This window comes from Callithrix jacchus, chromosome 22 (genome assembly GCF_049354715.1).
Source record: "Callithrix jacchus isolate 240 chromosome 22, calJac240_pri, whole genome shotgun sequence".
Classification (NCBI taxonomy): Eukaryota; Metazoa; Chordata; class Mammalia; order Primates; family Cebidae; genus Callithrix; species Callithrix jacchus.
The window spans coordinates 32261755-32285005 of record NC_133523.1 but is presented as its reverse complement, the minus strand read 5'-3'; the positions used below and the strand labels follow the sequence as shown (position 1 = coordinate 32285005).

The window sequence follows — 23251 nt, the reverse complement described above, 5'->3', positions numbered from 1 at the left end:
AAGGAGGAAGTCACAGAATACCAGACCTCTTTTCTGAACATTGACTATGATTTTATAATGGATGGATCAGGCTGGCAACATAATTGACAAAAATTATCTGCTTGGCTACACTTTAGTCATGCTTCCAAACCTTCCTGGCCCATGTGTTTACTTGTTTATTTATTTACTTATTTGAGACAGAGTTCTGCTCTTGTTGCCCAGGCTGGAGTGCAGTGGCAAAATCTGGGCTTACTGCAACCTCTGCCTCCAGTGTTCAAGCAATTCTCATGCCTCAGACTCCCAAATAGGTGGGACAACAGGCATGCACAACCACGCCCAGCTAATTTTTGTATTTCTAGTAGAGATGGGGTTTCACCATGTTGGCCAGGCTGGTCTTGAATTCCTGACCGCAGGTGATTCACCTGCCTTGGCCTCCTAAAGTGCTGGGACTACAGGCATGAGCACCTCACCTGGCCTGCAGCACTTTTTTTTTTTTTTGAGATGGAATCTAGCTCTGTTGCCCAGGCTGGAGTGCAGTGGCAAGATCTCAGCTCACTGCAACCTCCGCCTCCTGGGTTCAAGCAATTCTCCTGCCTCAGCTTCCCGAGTAGCTGGGACTACAGGTACGTGCTGCTATGCCCAGCTAATTTTTTGTATTTTTAGTAGAGATGGGGTTTCACCTTGTTGACCAGGATGGTCTCTATCTCTTGACCTCGTGATCCACCCGCCTCGGCCTCCCAAAGTGCTGGGATTATAGGCGTGAGCCACCGTGCCCGGCCTTCTTACTTTTTTTTTGAGACGAAGTCTCACTCTGTCATCCAGGCTGGAGTGCAATGGCATGATCTTGGCTCACTGCAACCTCCGCCTCCAGGTTCAGGCAATTCTCCTGCCTCAGGCTCCTGAGTAGCTGGGATTACAGGCACCTGCCACCACGCCCAGCTAATTTTTGTATTTAGTGAAGACGGAGTTTCACCATGTTGGTCAGACTGGTCTCGAACTCCTGACCTCATGATCCTCCCATCTCGGTCTCCCAAAGTGCTGGGATTACAGGGGTGAGCCACCGTGCCTGGCCTCTTCTTACTTTTAAAAATAAGTTCTTGGTGACACAGAGAAAGACCAGCACTCAGGAGAAAAGTTTCTCAGCAAAGTTTACTTATGCAGAAGGGTGCTGCCCGCACCTGTAACAGTCACAAGAGCACACCTAACAAAGGAGAGCAGGGTTTTTACCCTAACACGGTTCCTGCTTCTGTCTTTCCCCCATTGGCTGGGGTTGGACTGCACAATCTAAGCTGATTCCAATGCACTATTTCAAATGAAGGGCAGTTTGCAGAACCAAGGATAAGGAAGTTAGGTTTCTGAGGAGGAACTCATTCTAACAATTTTTCCCTTTTTGATTTTTCAATTCTTCCTCTTCAAATACTTCTAACAGGACTTGGCTTTTCTTCTCTTCTTGCTTATTTGAAAGTAAAAGTTTATCTGAATAGGGTAGGGGAGAGTTTCGAGAGGTTTTGGTAAGAGCTGTTTCTATGAGCTTTTGAACTACTCCGCGGACACAAGGTATCAAACAACACCCTATGAGAATGAGCACACCTATTACAACTGCAAGGGAAATGAGAATAGAGGCCCCGAGTCCTTTCCATTTGCCAAACCATCTCTCCATTAAACTAGTGAAAGGGTCGTCTGTTCCAGAATTTTTGGCTAGCTCATTGGATAAACCAGTTAGACCTTCTAGCGCTTTAGTTATAGTTCCGTTGGGGCCAGTATTATCAGGGATGAAAGAGCAACATCGGGTTCCAGTCACGCTGACAGCAGAATGAGGGAAGAAGAAGAGACAATATAAGAGATATAAGAAGGTTAGGTTTTTCTTAGCTTTAGGTTCAGGGGACTTGATCCCGGAACAGTGGCCCATGATTTTGAAGGTAGCAGAGTGTTCTTGATTCAGATATGCTGAGTCCACCCTCCTGTGGTTCGGCCTGCGGTCTCAGTAGTTAGAAGCACTAGATAATGTCCCTCCCAAGCCGGTTCGAGTTTTCCTTCCTTCCAACTCTTAATGAGAACACAAGCTCCAGGCTGATACGGGTGCACTGGGAACTCCAGTGGTGGCGTCTGTGCTACAACGCTTTTAGTCCTGAGGGAAGAGAAAATGGAAATTTTAGGCAACCGATTGGGGGCATTTTGGTGTAATCAATTTGGACACTTTGGAATGGTCTTAATCCTGGACTTCTTCCCCAAGGGGTGGTTTTCTTAAGGTCTGCTTATTAGTCTTTTTGCATATTAGACAGCTATCTGTCTTGCCAAAGTATAAATTACTATATATCCATTAAACCCTGAGAACTGCATCACACAGAGCTTGGGGTCCCCACTGAGTTCCTCAATGCAGCTGATTTCTCTCATGAAGGGTTTGGATAACATTTCTCTTTTTTTTTTTGAGACAGAGTTTCGCTCTTGTCACCCAGGCTGGAGTGCAATGGCGCAATCTTGGCTCACCGCAACCTCCGTCTCCTGGGTTCAGGCAATTCTCCTGCCTCAGCCTCCTGAGTAGCTGGGATTACAGGCACGTGCCACCATGCCCAGCTAATTTTTTGTATTTTTAGTAGAGACGGGGTTTCACCATGTTGACCAGGATGGTCTCTATTTCTTGACCTCATGATCCACCTGCCTCGGCCTCTCAAAGTGCTGGGATTATAGGTGTGAGCCACCGCGCCTGGCCTTTTTTTTTTTTTTTTGAGACTGAGTTTCGCTCTTGTTACCCAGGCTGGAGTGCAATGGCGTGATCTCGGCTCACCGCAACCTCCACCTCCTGGGTTCATGCAATTCTCCTGACTCAGCCTCCTGAGTAGCTGGGATTACAGGCACGCACCACCATGCCCAGCTAATTTTTTGTATTTTTAGTAGAGATGGGGTTTCACCATGTTGACCAGGATAGTCTCAAACTCCTGACCTCGTGATCCACCTGCCTCGGCCTCCCAAAGTTCTGGAATTACAAGCGTGAGTCACTGCACCCCGCCTTCCCTCATCTTTCCAAAAAAAAAAGACTTTTCTGGCATCTGGGGACATAGACAATAGCTATTTCTTCTGGCAGCTGGAGGTTATCTAATACTTGGGTGATTAATTCTTTGTGGACAAGGTCTTGGCCTTTGCTATTAATGAGAGCTCATTCAGTCCACATTTTTCCAAAGGTATGGGCTACCTGAAGGCATATTTGGAATCAGTATCAATAGTCCCCTCCTGTTTTTGCAAGTACTTCAAAGCTTGATTCAGTGCAAACAGTTCACACGCTTGGGAGGACAAATTATTGGGAAATCTTCCCAACTCTACTGCCAGAGCGTTGCCATCAACCACTGAATACCCATTATGTCTTTTTCCTTCAATTACCCTGGAGGAACCATCTATAAACAGGTGTTGCCCTGTTTTGAAAGGCGTCTCTCTTAAATCATACCTAACCTTTATATGATAATCAATTAAATCTAAACACTTATGCTCAGGTCCTTTTAGATTTGGGTTCCCTGTTAGGAAACCTACTGCGCTGAGTGAACTTTCAGTGATTAGTGTTCAGTCATCCCTGTTTAATAAGATAGCTACACATTTCAAAATTCTTGAGTCAGTGGGCCATCTCCCTACTTTCTGGTTTAAGATAGTTCTGGCTTGATGGGGCGTGCTTACAGCGAAATTTCCCCCAAAGGTTAGCTTTCTGCTTTTTTCAGTTAACAAGGCAGTAGCTGCAATATATTGAATACCTTTGGGCCACCCACAGGTTACTGGATCTAAAACTTTCGATAGGAAGGCTACAGGTTGCTGATGGCCCCCATGTTCTTGGGTAAGTACCCCTAAAGCTACCCCCTTGTTTACATGAACAAAAAGGTGAAATGGCTTTTCTAAGGAAGGCAGAGCTAGGCCAGGGGCAGTTATGAGTAGGTGTTTTCATTCCTCAACCTGGTAGATTTCTTCAGAAGCCCATAAGAGAGGGTCAAGTTTTTCTTGGGTAAGCTTTAGGTATAAAAGTTTTGTCTTTAGGGCATATGAATCAATCCATAAGTGGCAATATCCAACTAATCTTAAAAATTTCCGGGAGCCCCGCCCCCGCCGCGCGCCGCTCAGTTGTCTGGCCCTGTCGACCCACGGCCCACGACCTACCGACCCACGAATCTGTCTGGCTCCTCCAGCGTTGTCGCTATGAAGAAAGTGGTTCAACAGCTCCGGCTGGAGGCCGGACTCAACCGCGTAAAAGTTTCCCAGGCAGCTGCAGACTTGAAACAATTCTGTCTGCAGAAGGCTCAACATAATCCTCTGCTGCCTGGAGTATCTTCAAGTACAAATCCGTTCAGACCCCAGAAAGTCTGTTCCTTTTTGTAGTAAAATGAATCTTTCAAAGGTTTTCCAAACCACTTCTTATGATCCAGTGAATATTCAAGAGAGCTCCATTTGAAGCCTGTACAAAAGCTTATCCCTGTAACACTTGTGCCATAATATACAAACTTCTATTTCTGTCAGTCCTTAACATCTACCTCTCTGAATTTTCATGAATTTCTATTTCACAAGGGTAATTGTTTTATATACACTGGCAGCAGCATACAATAAAACTTAGTGAGAAAAAAAAAATTCCTGAGTTCCTGCTTAGTCTTAGACAAAGGTAAGGACACAACTCGTTCAACTCGCTCAAGCCCTATCCTTTGTTTGCCTTTACTTATCAAGTGTCCTTAGGTATTTAACTTCTGGCTCTAGGAACTGAAGCTCTCCCTTTGAAACCTGTAATTATTTTCCTTGCAAATGATTAAGGAGACTGATAGAGAAGCCAGCTACCTTTTCCACAGCCTCACCAGATACCAGCAAATCATCCACATGTTGGAGTAGGCATATGCATTTTGGGGTAGAAATTTGCTCTAGGACTTGCTCTAGGATTTGACCAAAGAGATTAGGTGAATCTGTGAACCTCTGAGGCAAGACTGTCCATCGGTACTGTTGCTTCTGTCAGAATGGAGATCTTCCCATTCAAAAGCATGCCCAGAAGGTGTCCTTTAAATCTATCACTGTGAACCATTGATGGTCATATGGAATTTTGTGGAGGATGGTTTAAGGGTTAGGGACAACAGGGTGGGTAGTACGAACTATTTGGCTGATAGCCTGGAGATCTTGCACTAGTTGGTATGACCCATCTGATTTCTTTACAGGCAGTATTGGGGAGTTATAAGGGGACATACAGGGTTCAAGCTGACTGTCTTGAATGAGACCTTCAATTATAGGCTTTAAACCTATTCTACCTTCTAGGGGAATGGGATATTGTTTCCTTCTCGCTATTTCCCCAGGGGTATTTAACTTAATATGTTTTGGAGAGACTTGGAGTCTTCCCCAATTTCCCTTCCTTGACCAGACATCAGGATGAATGTATTTTTCCTCTGCAGTGTAGATTTAATGAGCTAAGGAATCTCTCTGGGCCAACATGTAGGCTGATACCTAGTTTTAGTATTAACTCTTCCTAATAAGTTAATTCCTGCTTCAGGGATTAACAAAAATTTAATGTGGGTTGATCGGTCTTTGTATTTGTAGGTTGCCAGCCTCCACACACTACCCATGGGTACCCCGAGTTTGGTGGCAACAAAGCAATGAGACAAAGACAGGTTAAAAATGCATAAAGTGGGAATAGGGGGCCGATGCAAAAGGGAGGCTGCAAAGGCCCCGGGCTCTGGTTTCCACAGTATTTATTGAATACAATCACTTTGATCCATAGTGCAGATGGTGGGGTGAATGGGTGAAAGGGAAGCTGCGTGTCAAACATAAGATTAATAGCAGTGAAAGTTTATGTGAGTTTCCTAAGAGTTAAAGCATATGCTTATTTTATAGGTAATTATCTATGTGCAGCTGGTGGGAATGGGCTTAACAAGGAGCCTACATAATCTGGCTACATTCCAGGGCTTCAAAGGAATGTTATCTCCTTCAGCACTGTGTTGAAAATGTCAGAGCTTGGGTCACTGTACATAGGAACGTGCTGGCATAGAGAGGCCTTCCTCCCTTCTGCTGTTTATTGTTCCTGATTTCCTTAATACATTACTAATAACCAGTTTATGGAGGCCCACTATAAACCCTTCCTTCATTGCTGCTTCCCCCAACAGTATCTGATCTCTATGCCTTCCAAAATTTTTGCTTTGAATCCGTCTCCCTTTACTCCCGAGACAAACAGTTCCTCTGAGGAGGTGACACTAGGTGGAAGGGAACAGAGGAGCCAGCTGCTCTAGAATCTATTAAAAAGGTTATAAGTTCACATTTGGGTCCCACCTCTAAATTTATCAAGGGCTCTTGGTGGGACTCGATATAAAAGAGACAGAAGGCCATGAGTGGAATGATGTCTTTCTTTTTCCCATTCAGGACATGTCCTCTTGAAATGACCTATTCTTCCACATTTAAAACATTGATTTTGGCCGGGCGTGGTGGCTCAAGCCTGTAATCCCAGCACTTTGGGAGGTCGAGGTGGGTGGATCACGAGGTCAAGAGATCGAGACCATCCTGGTCAACATGGTGAAACCCCATCTCTACTAAAATTACAAAAATTAGCTGGGCATGGTGGCCCGCACCTGTAATCCCAGCTACTCAGGAGGCTGAGGCAGGAGAATTGCCTGAACCCAGGAGGCGGAGGTTGCGGTGAGCCGAGATCGCGCCATTGCACTCCAGCCTGGGTAACAAGAGCAAAACTCTGTCTCAAAATAAATAAATAAATAATAAAACATTGATTTTGTCCTTATTCCCTTCCAGTTCTGGAGTTCCTTGGCTTTGCCTCCCTATGTCCCTTATATGGCCTGGCAGATGAGGGCTTGGATCCTTTATAAGTTTTGTTCCCCTGGAGGCTTTGTCTAGGAGTGTAGGGGTCTCCAGGCAATGGGCCCCATCTTTTGGAGCCTCCTGTTGGAAGGTGGATAACAATCTTTGCTTTTTGCTTTTGCTTTTATCTCTTCTTACATAAGCTTTTTGAGCTTCTTTCAAAAGCTCTTCCACAGCTCAATCTTTCCAATTCTCTCTTTTGCAATTTCTTAGCAATGTCTGGCCAACTGTTTGTAACAAAATGTAGCTTTCATTCCTTGCCCAAGGGGGTTCTCTAAATCCAGGCCTGCATATTTTCTCACTTGCTCTTTTAGTCTATCTAAAAATTCCATAGGCCCTTCATCTTTTCTTTGTTGTATATGAAATGCTTGAGAAAGGTTTTGAGTTTGGGCCACTGACTCTCGAATTCCTTTAATTATCATTTCTCTGAGATCTTTCATATTTTCTCGGTGGGCTGCACTGTTATTATCCCACTGAGAGTTTTGGGCTGAGAATTTTCCGTCTGCTGCAGGAATGTTTTGGCCAGGAGGGTGTTCATGTTCCCAGACTACCATAGCGGCTTTGTGGGTCCTGCTCCTTTCTTCCCCTGAAAAGACGATGCCTAACAGAGACATGAACTCGGCCCAAGTATACAACTGGGGCCCTAAAAATTGATCAATTTGATCTGCCACTCCATATGGGTCATCTAATAGTGGCTTGAGCTCCTTTTTAAAATTTCGAACTTCTGAGCTGGTTAAGGGGGCATTCACGAAGCCAGTGCCCCCTCCTCCTCCCCGGGGCACTTCTCTTAAGGGGAAGAGAGTTGGAGCTGATTCCTTAGAGGTAGACGGGAAGGGGAAGTTCTAAATATCCTTTTTACATTGCTCTACCTCGCCTTCAAGTTTTCTTTGGGGAGGGCATTTAAGCATTTCCCAAGCAAAATAAAACAACAATATTTCATTATTTGCTGTTTTTTCTTGTGTTTAGTCTTCTCATTATCCTTCCAATAATTTTTTTTTTTTTTTTGAGATGGAGTTTCGCTCTTGTTACCCAGGCTGGAGTGCAATGGCCCGATCTCGGCTCACCGCAACCTCCGCCTCCTGGGTTCAGGCAATTCTCCTGCCTCAGCCTCCCGAGTAGCTGGGATTACAGGCACGCGCCACGATGCCCAGCTAATTTTTTGTATTTTTAGTAGAGACGGGGTTTCACCATGTTGACCAGGATAGTCTTGATCTCTCGACCTCGTGATCCACCCGCCTCGGCCTCCCAAAGTGCTGGGATTACAGGCGTGAGCCACCGCGCCCGGCCTATCCTTCCAATAATTTAACACGAAACCTAGGAGACTATCAGGAGGAGTATTATTGTAACTAGCTTTATCCCTCCCATTTCCTGCCTTACTTGGGGCATTGCCCATCTTGGAGGTTTGGTATGAGGCTCAATCGTCGTCTCAGAGATTTCTTGCCTTCCCTTTTCCCTAGAGGCCCCTTACTGGAGATTTCTTGCACGCAATCATGTGTCTGTCTCACTCGCACACTTTCAACCTCCAAGATATCCCGACCACCAAGGAATACTTTGTCGCCCCGCGACGTTTCTTACCTTCGTCCAGAGGATCCTTTCCGCCCGCGTTGCTGAGAGTCTAGGTTTATTCCTCACACTGGGGGAGGTCTCGATCCGCGTGCAACTGGGGCCACCGCAACAAGGCAGTGGGACGGTCTCCTCACGAGATGATCAGGGACTTCTCCCCAGAGGAGAAAGGGAATCCCCGACAAGCCCCCGAATTGTTAGAAATAAGTTCTCGGTGCCGCAGAGACTAGCACTCCGGAGAAAAGTTATGCAAGGCAAACTTTACTTCCCCAGAATGCTGCTGCCCCAGCCTGCAACAGTCGGAAGAGCAAGGGCACACCTAACGAAGGAGAGGAGGGGTCTTTCCCTCAAAGGCTGGGGTTGCGCAATCTAAGGTGATTCCGATTGGCTATTTGAGAAGGTGTGGGTTGCAGCAGCGGGAAGGGGCAGTTTACAGAATAAAGGACAATCGAAGAGGAATTAATTCTAATACCAACACTTTCACTCCTGGGGCTCTGACACCTCGCCCGGCAAAAGGGATTTTTTCTTTTTTTAAATGGAAACGCTCTGTGCTTGAACAGGCTTGGGAGGGGACCGGGAGCCCGGGAAAGCGACCAGTGTACTGATGCAGGAAAGCAGGACAAGAAAGAGGCCCAGCCAGTAAGGAGCTCGATCGCCTGACGTACACCGCGGCCAGAAAGTCAGGTCCGGCGCCTCTCCGGGGACGCTGGTTCCCCGACTCAGATTATGCTCGGCCTGCTGTACCGATGCCCGCGCCTTTTTTTTGAAACGGAGTTTCGCTCTTGTTACCCAGGCTGAAGTGCAATGGAGGGATGTCGGCTCACAGCAACCTCCGCCTCCTGGGTTCAAGCAGTTCTCCTGCCTCAGCCTCCTGAGTAGCTGGGATTACAGGCACGCACCACCATGCCCAGCTAATTTTTTGTATTTTTAGTAGAGACGGGGTTTCACCATGTTGACCAGGATGGTCTCGATCTCTTGACCTCGTGATCCACCCGCCTCGGCCTCCCAAAGTGCTGGGATTACAGGCGTGAGCCACCGCGCCCGGCCTGCCCGCGCCTTTTTTAAATGGAAACGTCCTGTGCTTGAACAGGCTTGGGAGGAGACCGGGAGGAGCCAATACCTACGTCCCAACATCCCCCCGCAACGCCTGGAGGGGCGAGACCTTAGCTTCCAGCTTTGGGCAAGACCAGACAGGCGGTCGCGTAGTTCTCTGGAAAACGCCGTTTGCGTTCCAAGCTGGAACTACCGCGTATGCTGCCCTAGAGACTACGTGTCCCATAATGCACCAGGCGCGCAGCGTCCCAACGGTGCGCTGCTGCCCCCTTGTGACAGTTGGGCGGTCACTACCGAGGCTAGGGACGCTAAGGTTCCGGGACCTGGTAGGTGAGCCCAAGTCCTGGGAACCCCTGGGAATTCCCTCCCAACCCCAAACTTTGCGCAAGGAAGGTGGGGTGAGGACGGGCACGGTGAAAGATGTGCGGGCAGGGCCCGCCGTGAGGATGAAAGGAAACCGGCCCAGTAACTGTATATAGTCTTTAATAACGTGACACGCAACGCGCTAGTGTTGTGGTGTAGGCACTTTTTTTTTTTTGAGATGGAGTCTCCCTCTGTCGCCCAGGCTGGAGTGCAGCGGCGCGATCTCGGCTCACTGCAGCCTCGGCCTCCCAGGTTCAAGAGATTCTTCTGCCTCAACCTCAAGAGTGGCTGAGATTACTGCAGGAGCTAGCTGCCACGCCCCACTAATTTTTGTATTTTTAGTAGAGACAGGGTTTCACCTTGTTGGCTAGGCTGGCCTCGAACTTGTGACCTCAAATGATCCACCTGCCTCAGCCTCCCAAAGTGAGGATTACAGGCATAAGCCTCAGCCCCGTTTTTTTTTTTTTAGACAGGGTGTCACTCTGTCACTCTGTCACCCAGGCTGGACTGCAGTGGTGTGAACAGAGCTCACTGCAGCTTCTACCTCCCCAGGCTCAGGTGATCCTACCACCTGAGCCTCCCAAGTAGCTGGGTCTACAGGTATGCACCACAACACCCAGCCTTTTTTTTTTTTGTAGAGACAGCGTTTTTGCCATGTTGCCCAGGCTGGTCTTGAACTCCTGAGTGTAAATGGTCTGCCCTCCTAGGCCTCCCAAAGCGCTGGGATTATGGGCATGAGCCCCCATGCCTGGTCTTTTATTTTTCTTTTCTTTTTTTGAGATGGAGTCTCCCTCTGTTGCCAGGCTGGAGTGCAGTGACATGATCTCAGCTCACTGCAATCTCCACCTCCCGGGTTCAAGCCATTTTCTTGCCTCAGCCTCCCGAATAGTTGGGATTACAGGCGTGCACCACCACAGCCAGCTAATTTTTGTATTTTTCATAGAGACAGGGCTTCACCATGTTGGCCAGGATGGTCTTGAGCTCCTGACCTCATGATCCACCTGCCTCAGCCTCCAAAAGTGCTGTGATTATAGGCATGAGCTACCGCACAGGGCCTCTTTTCTTTTTTTTGGTTTTGAGACAGGTCTTGCTCTCCAGGCTGGAGTACAGTGGTGCCATCCTAACTCACTGTAGTCTCCCATCCTCTGAGCTGAAGCGATCCTCCAACCTCAGCCTCCCATATAGCTAGGACTACAGACATGCGCCATCACACCTGGCTTTTTTGTATTTTTGGTAGAGACCAAGTTTCACCATGTTGCCCAGGCTGGTCTCAAACTCCTGGGCTCAAGCAATCCACCAGCTCAGCCTCCCATATAGCTAGGACTACAGACATGCGCCATCACACCTGGCTTTTTTGTATTTTTGGTAGAGACCAAGTTTCACCATGTTGCCCAGGCTGGTCTCAAACTCCTGGGCTCAAGCAATCCACCAGCTCAGCCTCCCAAAGTGCTGGGATTACAGGCATGAGCCACCATGCCTGGCTGAGTTGTACATAGTTTTTTTTGTTTGTTTGTTTGTTTGTTTTTGAGATAGGGTCTTGCTCTGTTGCCCAGGCTGGAGTGCAATGGCACAATCTCAGCTCACAGCAACTTCCGCCTCTTGGATTCAAGTGATTCTCCTGCCTCAGCCTCCAGAGTAGCTGAGATTATAGGCACATGCCATAACACCCAGCTAATTTTGTATTTTTAGTAGAGACGGTGTTTCTCCGTTTTGGTCAGGCTGGTCTTGACCTCCTGATCTCAGGTGATCCGTCCGCCTCGGCCTCCCAAAGTGCTGGGATTACACGCGTGAGCCACCATGCCCGGCCATAGTTTTTTTTTTTAATTTAAAAAATTTTTTAAACTTTTTTCTCAATAGCAATAATCGCGCCTCGGATAAACCTCATTGGCTACGATACTGCCACTGCGCAAAGCTCGTACAGTTTTTTTTTTTGTGAGACAGAGTCTCACTCTGTCACCAGGCTGGAGTGCAGTGGTGTGACCTCGGCTCACTGCAACCTCCGCCTCTCGGATTCAAGCAATTTTCCTGCCTCAGCCTCCCCAGTAGCTAGGACTACAGGCCCGCGCCACCATGCCCAGCTAATTTTTTTGTATTTTTAGTAGAGACGGGGTTTCACCATGTTGGCCAGGATGGTCTCGATCTCTTGACCTCATGATCCACCTGCCTTGGCCTCCCAAAGTGCTAGGATTACAGGTGTGAGCCACCGCATCCAACCTCGTACATAGTTTTTAAAGGCAAAAAATATCCTCTCCCTTCCCCTTCTTCCTGGTAGCTATAGCAGATGAGGTGGGAATGATAAGAAGATGGAGGAGCAGCAACATATAAGGAGATGGAGGCTGGCCCTTGATACTTACGGGCCACTATTTTACCCAGCAATCCAGTGGGTCTCCAAATCATCAAGTCCTCCAAATATTTTCCGGGTTTCTAGTGAATTTAATGCATGAGTCTCAAAAATCAATGGCAGAGAAGAAATGAATAAAATTAAAATGGGGTTAGGAGAAGAGGGCCATGGGCACACACAGGAGGGGCAGTGAGTGGCTAAGTTAGGAGCCGGAGCAGGGCAATTCCTGGGGTGTCACATCTCATCCAACCCGTAGTCCTCCTCCGGGAAGTCCCCCACCGTCACGACTGCTGGCTTGACAAAGGCGCCGTACTTGGCCTGGCATTCGAAGTAGCGTTTCCCATTCACACTGCAGGGCAGGATGGGGGTGGGAGTGGTCAGAGGACCCTCACATGGCTCCACTCCATGTGCTGGCATGGGCAGCGCAGCCAACAGCATGCATGGACTTACACACAGACACAGCACAGACAACCTGAGTGGGAATGCTTGTTACCTGCCATCGTTTTTCCCCAGTGGCTCATCATAGCGGACGCCAATCCAGTAGCCAGGCTTGAAATCTGTGAGACCTGCCCACAGAATAGAAATCCCCATGAAACTGCTGGACATAGAAGAAATCCCCATGAAATTTCAGGATCACCCTGGATCTGTGCCTGCCCACTGAGTAAAAGCCTGTGAAAGTCTTGGTGAAAACCAATTCTTGCTACCTCCACTGCTACCACTAGGACCACCTCCATCTCCTGCCCAGACTAATATGTCAGTCACTTCACTGCTGTCCCTACTCCCACCCCGTCCTCCATTCCCTGAGTGAAGACACCAGCCAGTGAGGTCTTTGTAAAAACCCACGGGGATGGCACTGCTGCACTGCCAGAGAGAGAGGCTTCCGAATAAATCAAATCTGCTTTATCTTAAACTTCCAGCCTCCATTACTGTGAGAAATAAATTGCTTTTGTTTACGTCGCCCAGTGAGTGGTACTTTGTTAGCAAACTAACACACAATTCAGCAATCAAAGACAGCATCCCAGTGAAAAAGCAGGCAGAGGAATATATAAGGAAGTCCAAGAACTCAATACCAAAGATAAAAAAAAAAGGGGGAAAATAATCCCATTAAAAAGTGGGCAACAGGAAGCTGAAGCTGTGGTGAGCCATGATCATGGCCAAAGAATATGCACACACCCTTCTCAAAACACCACATACTGACTGGGCAGCATGGCTCATGCCTGTAATCCCAGCACTTTGGGAGGCCAAGGTGGGAGGATCATGAGGTCAGGAGATCAAGACCATCCTGGCTAACACAGTGAAACCCTGTCTCTACTGAAAATACAAAAAATTAGCTGGGTGTGGTGGCGCACGCCTGTAGTCCCAGCTACTTGGGAGAATCCCTTGAACCCGGGAGGCGGAGGTTGCAGTGAGCTGAGAAATTCATACAAGAATGTTCAGGCCAAGCATGGTGGCTTAGCCTGTAATCCCAGCATTTTGGGGGGCTGAGGTGGGAAGATCACTTGAGCAGGAGGAGTTTGAGACCAGCCTGGGCCACATGACAAAACCCCATCTCTAAAAAAAAACTGCAAAACTTCAGCCAGGGTGATGAATGCCTGTAGTCCCAGCTACTCAGGAGGCTGAGGTGGGAGGATGGCTTGAGCCCAGGAGGTGAAAGCTGAAGTGGCTGAGACTGCGCCACTGCATTCCAGCCTGGGCAACAGCCAGACCCTGTTTCAAATTAGGAAAAAACAAAAGTAGAAATGACCCTAACGTCCACTAAATGATGATGGAATGAGTAACATGGGGCATATGTGTACAATGCAGTACTATCCAGCAACAGTGCGGTACTGACACACGCACGACATGAATGAAACTTGAAAACGTTTCTGCTCAGTGGAAGTGGCCAGTCACAAAAGGCCACAGATTGCATGATCCTATTCCTATGAAACATCCAGAATCGTCAAATTAGAGACAGAATGTAAATTAGTGGCTGCAGATGACTGGCGGATGGGTACACACGGGCATAAAGATGGAAATAGCAGACAGTGGGGATGCCAGAAGCAGGGAGGGTGGTGAGGTTTGAAAAATTCTCTGTTGGGTACAATGCTCACAATTTGGGTCATGGACATGCTAGAAGCCCAGTCCCCCCCCATCAGCATGCAACACTCACGAAAAATACACACGTAACCCCTGAATCCTTTTTATTTATTCATTCATTTATTTATTTTTTGAGACAGGGTCTTGTTCTGTCACCCAGGCTGCAGTGCAGGGGTGTGATCATAGCTCACTGCAGCCTCACCCCCTGGGCTCAAGCCATCCTCCACCTCAGCCTCCCAAGTAGCTAGGGCACCTATAGGTGCTCACTGTCACACTTGACTAAAGTTTTGTGGCATTTTTTTTTTGTTGTTACAGATGGGGGTCTCACTATGTTGCCCAGGCTGGTCCCAAACTCCTGGGTTCAAGTGATCCTCCTGTCTCAGCCTCCCAAAGTGCTAGAATTACAGGTGTGAGCCACTGCATCCAGCCTTGTTTTTTTTGAGACAGGGTCTTTCTCTGGTGCCCAGACTGGGGTGCAATGACGACGCAATCATAGCTTACTGTAACCTCCAACTCCGGGGTCAAGCAAGCCTCTCACCTCGTCCTCCCACAGTGCTGAGTTACAGGAGTGAGCCATCATGCCCGGCCTGCTCTTTTTAAAAAAATCCACACTGCTTTCCACTGTGACGCCCCCCTGCCCATGCCCTGACCTCACTTCTCTCCTCTCCTCCGGCTCCCCTTCCCCGATGGGCCTCCTGCTCACCTGCACCGGCTACTCCCGGGAACTCTTCCTCCCTTTTCTCCTGGCTGCTGCCCCCTTTCCTTCAGATGCTCCCAGCCCCCAGGTGCTTCCTCTGGGCTCACAGCCCACTGCGTTCCCCTCACTCCTGGTCACCCCGTTTCCCCGCAGCGACTGACACTGTGCCCTGCGTTTGCAAGACTGGCCTGTCTCCTCCCTCACCAGACAGATCACTCCAGCTGTGCCTCCCACTTCCCACCACTCCACAAACATTCTGGAGGTCAGTGTCGGCAGATGGGTCCACTTACTCCAGAGATTGATAGTTTCAAGCCCCTCACCCAGCACCCCAAGGCAGAGCGTGAGACTCCTGCGCATGCACAGAGTTCCTTCCGGCCTTGCCACGCACCTACATACATGATGGTGCCCCGGCGAGGGGACTGCCCCGCCGCCCGCACCTCACAGCGGCTGCCCACCGGGATGGAGCTGGCCTGGGCCTTCTCCTCAGCGAGGCGCTGGGCGGCCTCAGCCTCCTGCTGCGCCCGCTCCTCCTCGTTGTACCTGCCGAGCTTGCTGCGCTTCAGGAAGGAGCGAACCGTGTCTGTGTGCGGAGGGGACTGGGGTCAGTTGGGGTGTCGGCCGGGCCTCTGGCCTAACATGATGACGCTCCACCCATGAGGGGCCCATTCATAGAGAAACTCTGTCTTCCAGGTGACAACAGGCTGTCACCCAAGCCCCAGGTCTCCCTCTCAGTCTCAGCCTCTCCTAGGACTCCAGGGGCCCCCTCACAACCCAGAAACGGAAGGGGTACAGCTGGCACCCCCCACCTTGCCACAGGACCCATGCTCTCACCCCTTCAGCCACAGCCACCTTCCTCCTCCGCCCTCCTCCCCTGCTGAGGCCCCCAGATTCCCAACACTCTGATCCATCCCAGGCGCCCTCACTGACTGCCACTATCCACTCACATCTACCTGTCCCACCCTCCACATGTTCCTATCTGACCACGACTGCTCCAACACCCAGTCCCACACCTACCCCTCAACACCTCCACTTTCCCGGTCCTCCACCCACCATGTCTGACTGCCCACGCCCGGACACCTCCCAGCCCTCATTCCCACCCCAGACCCCCGCCTGCCCCCACTCCCAGCCTTACACTTATATACCCCCAACCTCCGGGCCCCGCTGCCCACACCACTGGCCTCCCTGCAGCGGCCCTGTCTACCTGCCTGCCCCCTGCCTGCACATACTCCCTCTGGCTGCCACACCCCCCTTGATGCACACCTGCCCGTACCTTGCCTCTGGTCGTAGGCTTCTTGTGAGATGGTGTACTTCTCTACCCGGGACACGTCCTCATACTCACCAAGGCGGGCGCCGCTGTGGTCAATGACCTGTGTGAGGGGAGGGGCTCAGTGGGGATCAGGGTCTGGCCAGGGAGGCCTGGGTGCAGGGACATCAGCGTCTCCTATCTGGGAAAAACACAATCCTCTCCCTCACCCCTACTATGGCCTTTTCTCCTCTCCTGAGCCTGGTGGAAGGGAGAAGTAGGTACACACACTGGCTACCTCCCCTTCCTCACCCCCATCCAAACTCCTGGAGGCTGCCTCTGTCCCCAGAAGTCCCCCACATACTGCCATCAATGTCACCAAAGTCACGAAGCTCAAGTGACAGAGCTCAGGCCTTGCCCACACCCTCCGCCTGGCGCGTCTCCTCACTGGGCCTCTGCTAAGCTGGCCCCAGCCTCAGGCCCCAGAGCATCTTTTCCTGTTCTGCTGCCAGCATCCATTCAGTCACTGGTTTCTGAGCTCCCAGGAACCCAGCTGGGCCTCTGCTGGGGATACAGTGCAAAAAACAGACTTGCCCTGCCCTCCAGCTGTGCTCACTGTGCAGCAAGAAGGCCAACCGCAAAGGAACAGGTACCTACGAAACACCAGAGCGTGGGCACGGCTGGTCTTGAACTCCTGACCTCAAGTGTTCCTCCCGCCTCTGCCTCCCAGTGTGCTGTGATTATAGGCATGAGCCACCGCACCTGGCTTAGACTTTGGTATTTACCTGGAGCTAGGTGCTGCCAGGGCAAGGCTGCAAGCCAGGAGGGCCCTGGCCTGACTCAAGATGGTCCCAAGCTCTCTCTGGCTGAGATGGGGAGTGGGGAGGGCAGGGAAGAAGCTGCCGGGATGGTGAGGTTGGGAGAAGGACGGAGGCTGGACCAGGGTCAGGGAAGTTTTTGTAGGTGGAGCCAACAGGATTTGCTGAGAGAGTGTTTGTGGGGGTGAGGGAGAGAGAGGGCCCAAGGAACACCCCAAAGCATCTGGCCCGAGCCACTGGGCTAACATGGCAAAGTAGGAATGAGCTTTATTTCCACATCAGGCATCCCTGAGAATTTCCACTATGTTGAGAATTTTCACAAATTTAAAGTTCTGTTATTTTAAACAATTAATATGGGTGATTTTATTTATTTGTTTATTGATTGATTGATTGATTGACAGAGTCTTGCTCCGTTGCCAGGCGCCAGGCTGGAGTGCAGTAGCACAATCTCAGCTCACTGCAACCTCCACCTCCCGGGTTCAAGCAATTCTCCTGCCTCAGCCTCCCAAGTAGCTGGGACTACAGGTGCGCGCCACCACACCCAGCTATTTTTTGTATTTTTAGTAGAGACGGGGTTTCACCATGTTGGCCAGGATGGTCTCGATCTCTTGACCCGGTGATCTGCCCGCCTTGGCCTCCCAAAGTGCTGGGATTACAGGCTTGAGCCACCGCGCCCGGCTGGGTGATATTTATAAAGAGAAAAAGAATTTTAGAAAAAGTAAAACTTCCCTGGAGGCTCCACCTCTGCGACAACTTCCTTGAGCAGCCAGGGAGGTCTGTGTGTACCTGAACCTCCCAGGTGTGAAGTCTGCTCAAGGATGCCTCCACCTATGCCCCAACACTTGCATCCCTCAGCTTCGGCTGCCCAGGGTGGCCCAAAGGCTCAGTCCTCCGCACCCAGCAGAGGCCTGACCCAGAGCCCCTGGCGTTGTCCCCTTATCTAGACTCTCACAGCAGCCCCCTCCTGCTCTCCCTCCTCTTCCTGTCCTCCACCATCTGCCCCCTACACACCGCCAGAGGGGCCTGTGAACACCGGAGCCAGGTCAGAGTCCCCCCCAGCCTCCATGTTACTTGGGCGCAGAAGTGACCCCTCAATCCCCACTGCGCTACCTCCCACCTTGGAGTGTTTGCTGTTCTGTGCCCCACTCCGGGAGTACCCTTTCCCCCTCTTCAGTTAACTCTTTTTTCTTTTTTATTAGACAGGATCTCACTCTATCACCCAGACTGAAGTACAGTGGCGCCATCTGGGCTCACTGCAACCTCTGCCTCCTGGGTTCAAGTGATCCTCCTGCCTCAGCCTCCTGAGTAGCTGGGATTACAGGCGCCTGCCACCATGCTCAGCTAATTTTTGTATTTTTAGTAGAGATGAGGTTTCACATGTTGGCCAGGCTGGTCTTAAACTCCTGACCTCAGGTGATCTGCCCACCTCAGCCTCCCAAAGCACTGGGATGACAGGCATGAACCACTGTGCCCGGCCTGAGGGGCAATTCTTTTTTTTTTTTTTTTTTTTTTAATTTTTTTATTGGATTATAGGTTTTGGGGTACGGCAATTCTTTTTATTCTTCGTGTCTCTGCTCTGGCAGCACCACCTCCAGGATGTCCTCCCAGACCTCACTGATGCTTCAGGTACTGCAGGATAGGGTCTCCCAGCTCCATGATCTCCTACACAGCCTGTCTCCACTGAGCCTTCACATTCAGTCCTCTAGTCATTTAGCCAACATCTACCTCATACTCTGGACCTTCTCAGATACAGTCATAACTATCCCCCTGGGAATAACACGGATGGGTAATGAACAGTTACTGAATCAACGAGAGTAAAAAGAAGCCCTTTTCCAGACACAATGACTCCTGGAGTCATGCAAACTGGGGTCAAAATGCTACTGACAGTCACCCTTAAGAAAGTAAACTCTGGGCTCTTCCAGTTCCAGGTGCTTTGGGAACCATGGCTTAAGGTGAGGACGTGGCCAAGTCCAAGAACCACAACACACACATCCAGTCCCCAAAACGGCAGAGAAATGGTTTCAAGAAACCCCGATCACAAAGATATGAATCTCTTAAGGGGGTGGACCCCAAGTTTCTGAGGAACATGTGCTTTGCCAAGAAACACAAGAAGGGCCTAAAGGAGATGCAGGCCGACCAGGTGCGGTGGCTCACGCCTGTAATCCCAACACTTTGGGGGACCAAGGCGGGTGGGTCACTTGAGGTCAGGAGTTCGAGACGAGCCTGACCAACATGGCAAAACCCTGGCTCCACTAAAAATACAAAAATTAGCCAGCATAGCGGCACACACCTGTAGTTCCAGCTACTGGGGAGGCTGAGGCAGGAGAACTGCATGACCCAGGAGGTCGAGGTTGCAGTGAGCCGAGATTGTGCCACTGCACTCCAGCCTGGGTGACAGAACTCCATCTCCAAAAAAAAAAAGATGCAGGCCAACAATGCCAGGGCCATGAGTGCAGGTGCTGAGCCTATCAAGGCCCTCGTGAAGCCCAAGGAGGTTAAACCCAAGATCACAAAGGGTGTCAGACGCAAGTTCAATTGACTTGCCTATATTGCCCATCCCAAGCTTGGGAAGCATGCTCATGCCTGCATTGCTAAGGGATTCATGCTGTGCTGGCCAGAGGCCAAGGCCAAGGATCAAACCAAGGCCCAGGCTGCACCTCCAGCTTCAGTTCCAGCTCAGACTCCCAAAGGTGCCCAGGCCCCTACAAAGGCTTCAGAGTAGATATCTCTGTCTGCCAACGTGAAGACAGAAGGACTGGTTCAACCTCCCCGGAGCTGCTGTCTACATGGGGCTGGGGTCCTCCTGTGCTATTTGTACATATAAACCTGAGGTAAGAAAAAGAAAGCAAATTCTGGGCCTGGTGCAGTGGCTCACGCCTGTAATCCCAGCACTTTGGGAGGCCTAGGCGGGTGGATCATCTGAGGTCGGGAGTTCAAGATCAGCCTGACTAACATGGTAAAACCCCATCTATATTAAAAATACAAAAATTAGCCAGATGTAGTGGTGGACAGCTGTAATCCCAGCTACTCGGGAGGCTGAGGCAGGAAAACCACTTGAACCTGGGAGGCGGGGGTTGCAATAAGCCAAGATCACACCATTGCACTCCAGCCTGGGCGACGGAGCAAGACTCCGTCTCAAAAAAAAAAAAAAATTCTACCTCGAAGTTAAGTTTTCTCTTCTGCAAAATGTAGACAATTACATTATCCTTGCACTATTACTTTATGGATTCAATTCATCATTCTACAGTGATTCAAGAGCTTGGAGTGGTGGCTCATGCCTGTAATCCCAGCACTTTGGGAGGCCAAGGTGGGTGGATCACTTGAGGTCAGGAGTTTGAGACCAGCCTGGCCAACATGGTGAAACCCCATCTCTACTAAAAACAAAAATTTTAAGCATGCCTGTAATCCCAGCTACTTGGGAGACTGAGGCAGGAGAATCACCTGAACCCAGGAGGCAGAAGTTGCAGTGAGCTGAGATCCCACAACTGCATTCCGCCCTGGGCCACAAGACAAAATTCTGTCTCAAAAAAAAAAAAAAAAAGCCAGGCGCAGTGGCTCAAGCTTGTAATCCCAGCACTTTGGGAGGCCGAGGCGGGCGGATCACGAGGCCAAGAGATCGAGACCATCCTGGTCAACATGGTGAAACCCTGTCTCTGCTAAAAATACAAAAAATTAGCTGGGCATGGTGGTACGTGCCTGTAATCCCAGCTACTCAGGAGGCTGAGGCAGGAGAATTGCCTGAACCCAGGAGGCGGAGGTTGCGGTGAGCCAAGATCGCGCCACTGCACTCCAGCCTGGGTAACGAGCGAAATTCTGTCTCAAAAAAAGAAAACAAAAAACTATTCACAGAGTATCTTCTCTGTCCCAGGCACCGTTCCAAGTGCTGGGGACACAGCAGTGAAATTAGAATGAGCAAAATTAGGCCGGGCGCGGTGGCTCAAGCCTGTAATCCCAGCACTTTGGGAGGTCGAGGCGGGTGGATCACGAGGTCAAGAGATCGAGACCATCCTGGTCAACATGGTGAAACCCCATGTCTACTAAAAATACAAAAAATTAGCTGGGCATGGTGGCGCGTGCCTGTAATCCCAGCTACTCAGGAGGCTGAGGCAGGAGAATTGCCTGAACCCAGGAGGCGGAGGTTGCGGTGAGCCGAGATCGCGCCATTGCACTCCGGCCTGGGTAACAAGAGTGAAACTCTGCCTCAAAAAAAAAAAAAAAAAAAAAAAGAATGAGCAAAATTTCTGCCCTCAGGGCACTCAAATCCAGGGAGACACAGTAAGTAAACCAGACCAATGAGAAAAATCCAGAGTGTGGCAGAGAAGAATTAGTGCTGAACACAAAAATCTAAAATAAAGCAAAGAAGGGGAAAGGAGTGAGGTGAACATTTACACTGAGGCCAATGAAGGCTTCACTAGAATGGTGACACTTTAAATAAAGGCCAGAAGGAAAGGTGGGCCCAGCAGGCATATGACAAAAGAACCATTCAGGCCAAGGATCCAGAGGCAGAGGTCACCTGGGCTGTGCAAGGAACAACACAACTGCTATAGACTGAGTGAGGCAGGGAGGGAATGAGGACAGAAAACGGCGGTCACAGTGGCTCACACCTGTAATCCCAGCACTTTGGGAGGCCAAGGTGAGTGGATCACCTGAAGTCAGGAGTTCCAGACCAGCCTGGCCAACATGGTGAAAACCCATTTCTACTAAAAATACAAAAATTAGCTAGGTGGGCGCCTGTAATCCTGGCTACTCGGGAGGCTGGGGCAAGAGGATGGCTTGAACCCAGGAGGTGAAGGCTGCAGTGAGCCCAGATCGTGGCACTGCACTCCACTCCAGCCTGGGCAACAAAGTGAGACTCTGTCTCAAAAAAACAAAAACGACAGAAAGGACATGGTGAGCAGATGCACAGAGAGGTCCTCTGTCTTCTGGTTTCTCCCAAGCTGTCCAGCGTGGTCACTCACTGTGGCCTACCTCACATTCCAGGCCTCTGTACTACCTGCTCCCTCCTTTCCACCTCTTTCTCTTAACTCACCCTTTCCTCATCCTTCAAGTCTCAGCTCAGACATCCCTTCCTCCAGGAAGCCCTCTCTGATTCTCCCAGGTGGAGTCAGGCACCTCTTCTGGGTGGCCCCAGTCCCCTGGGATTTCCTGATCCCAGCCCAGACCACTCTAGGCTGTCCCTGTCTAGTGATGGGTCTCTTGTCAGACTGCACTGGAGGCTCCAGGAGGGCAGGACCTATCTTGGGTATCACTCAGGGCAAAACCCAGCAAGTATTTTTGTTGAATAACCAAATGAATGGTGGCGAGGGGGTGGAGGAGGGGTGGGGGGGGAGTGTCCAGGTAGGGAGTCCTCACATGGATGCGGCAGCCGTCATCTACAGGGTAGGAGCCCAGCAGTGCATCCTCTTGATCCAGCTTGCTGTAGAACTTGTCGTCAACTCCATACAACTCCAATTCCATGCAGGAAGCAGGGCTGCCCACCAGCAACTCCAGTTTACACTGCAAGGAGGGGGCAGGGTGAGAAGGTGGCCAGGGGCCCCGCCCTTTGCATCAATCACCATCCCCACATTCCTCCAAAAAACCCCCCGTCAGGACCCACTGGACCCGGCTCTTCGCCTCTGGCCTCGCTCCCTGTCCCGCCCTCTGGACCACTGGATTTTTCGCTGGCCCCACCCCTCGTCTCTGCAATCTCGGGTTCTCTACGGCCCCGCCTCGCCGCGAACCGGTCCCCAGCCTCCGCAGCTCGGGATCACCTCCGGCCCCGCCCCGTCGCTCCCCGGCCCCTCCCCACCACCTCTCCGGGGAGCCCCCCATTTCTTCTTCGCCCCGCCCCTCCGGACCTGCCCCCACGGCCACACCTTGAACTCAGCGATTGTGAGGCTGCGGCTGTACCGCTTCTCAGAGCGGAAGGTATTGAGGGAGCTGCTGATGAAAACGGTCACCGTGGGCGCCGACACCCCCGTCACCTCCATCTTGCCGCGCCCTGCCTGGGCCCGCAGCGCGGTCCAGCCGCCTCACACCCACTCCGCAGCCGCAGTCGCCGCCGCTGCTGGGCTAGCAGCCCCGCCCCCCGCTCCGGGCCTTGGCCAATCCGCGCTCCCCTGCCGGTAGAGTCCGCCAATCGCCGCCTCCCTTCCCCACTGCCAGGAAGCGAGCTCTCAGTACTCCTGGGCCGGCCCCAGCCAATCCCGAGAGGCCTCCCAGAGTTCACGGTTCTTCCAATAGCGGCCCGGAAACTGCCAGAAGTGGGGGCGAAGACTAAAGCCAGGAGGAAGAACTGGCAAGAACTCGCTCCGTCCGCGCAGGGTAAA

At 50.7% G+C, this 23251-nt stretch overlaps 2 protein-coding genes, 1 long non-coding RNA gene and 2 pseudogenes across 3 annotated transcripts; 2 read left to right on the top strand and 3 right to left on the bottom strand.

Annotated features, from left to right (window-relative positions):
• Positions 1 to 1109: 1109 nt before the first annotated feature.
• On the bottom strand, positions 1110 to 8673 carry LOC144580732 (uncharacterized). Its single transcript, XR_013530788.1, has 2 exons — positions 8365 to 8673; positions 1110 to 2107 (listed from the first exon to the last, which is right to left on the bottom strand). It is a non-coding gene; the product is annotated as an uncharacterized LOC144580732 (long non-coding RNA).
• On the top strand, positions 3787 to 4472 carry LOC108589485 (guanine nucleotide-binding protein G(I)/G(S)/G(O) subunit gamma-5). Its single transcript, XM_054249378.2, has 2 exons — positions 3787 to 3796; positions 4052 to 4472. The coding sequence occupies exons 1-2, from the start codon at positions 3787 to 3789 to the stop codon at positions 4330 to 4332; spliced, it is 291 nt and encodes a 96-aa protein (XP_054105353.2). The 3' UTR covers positions 4333 to 4472.
• A 2885-nt stretch (positions 8674 to 11558) lies between the features above and the next one.
• Positions 11559 to 11682, bottom strand: LOC118150411 (U4 spliceosomal RNA; annotated as a pseudogene).
• Positions 11683 to 12180: 498 nt separating this feature from the next.
• Positions 12181 to 22962, bottom strand: TBCB (tubulin folding cofactor B). The gene is made up of 6 exons (XM_002762037.7): positions 22799 to 22962; positions 22296 to 22439; positions 16153 to 16249; positions 15271 to 15462; positions 12603 to 12675; positions 12181 to 12458 (listed from the first exon to the last, which is right to left on the bottom strand). Exons 1-6 carry the CDS (start codon positions 22910 to 22912, stop codon positions 12344 to 12346), a joined length of 735 nt encoding a protein of 244 aa, XP_002762083.1. The 5' UTR covers positions 22913 to 22962; the 3' UTR covers positions 12181 to 12343.
• On the top strand, positions 19356 to 19798 carry LOC128930517 (large ribosomal subunit protein eL29 pseudogene; annotated as a pseudogene).
• Positions 22963 to 23251: the final 289 nt, after the last annotated feature.

What these genes read in the sequence shown, in the direction of transcription:
- TBCB (XM_002762037.7), bottom strand. Translation starts at nt 22,912, where the DNA reads ATGGAGGTGACGGGGGTGTCGGCGCCCACGGTGACCGTTTTCATCAGC. An exon ending in ATGACGGCTGCCGCATCCAT is followed by an intron (nt 16,250 to 22,295) that starts GTGAGGACTCCC and finishes CCCCTCACACAG; the next exon opens with GTCATTGACCACAGCGGCGC. An exon ending in CTGGGGAAAAACGATGGCAG is followed by an intron (nt 12,459 to 12,602) that starts GTAACAAGCATT and finishes CCTGCCCTGCAG; the next exon opens with TGTGAATGGGAAACGCTACT.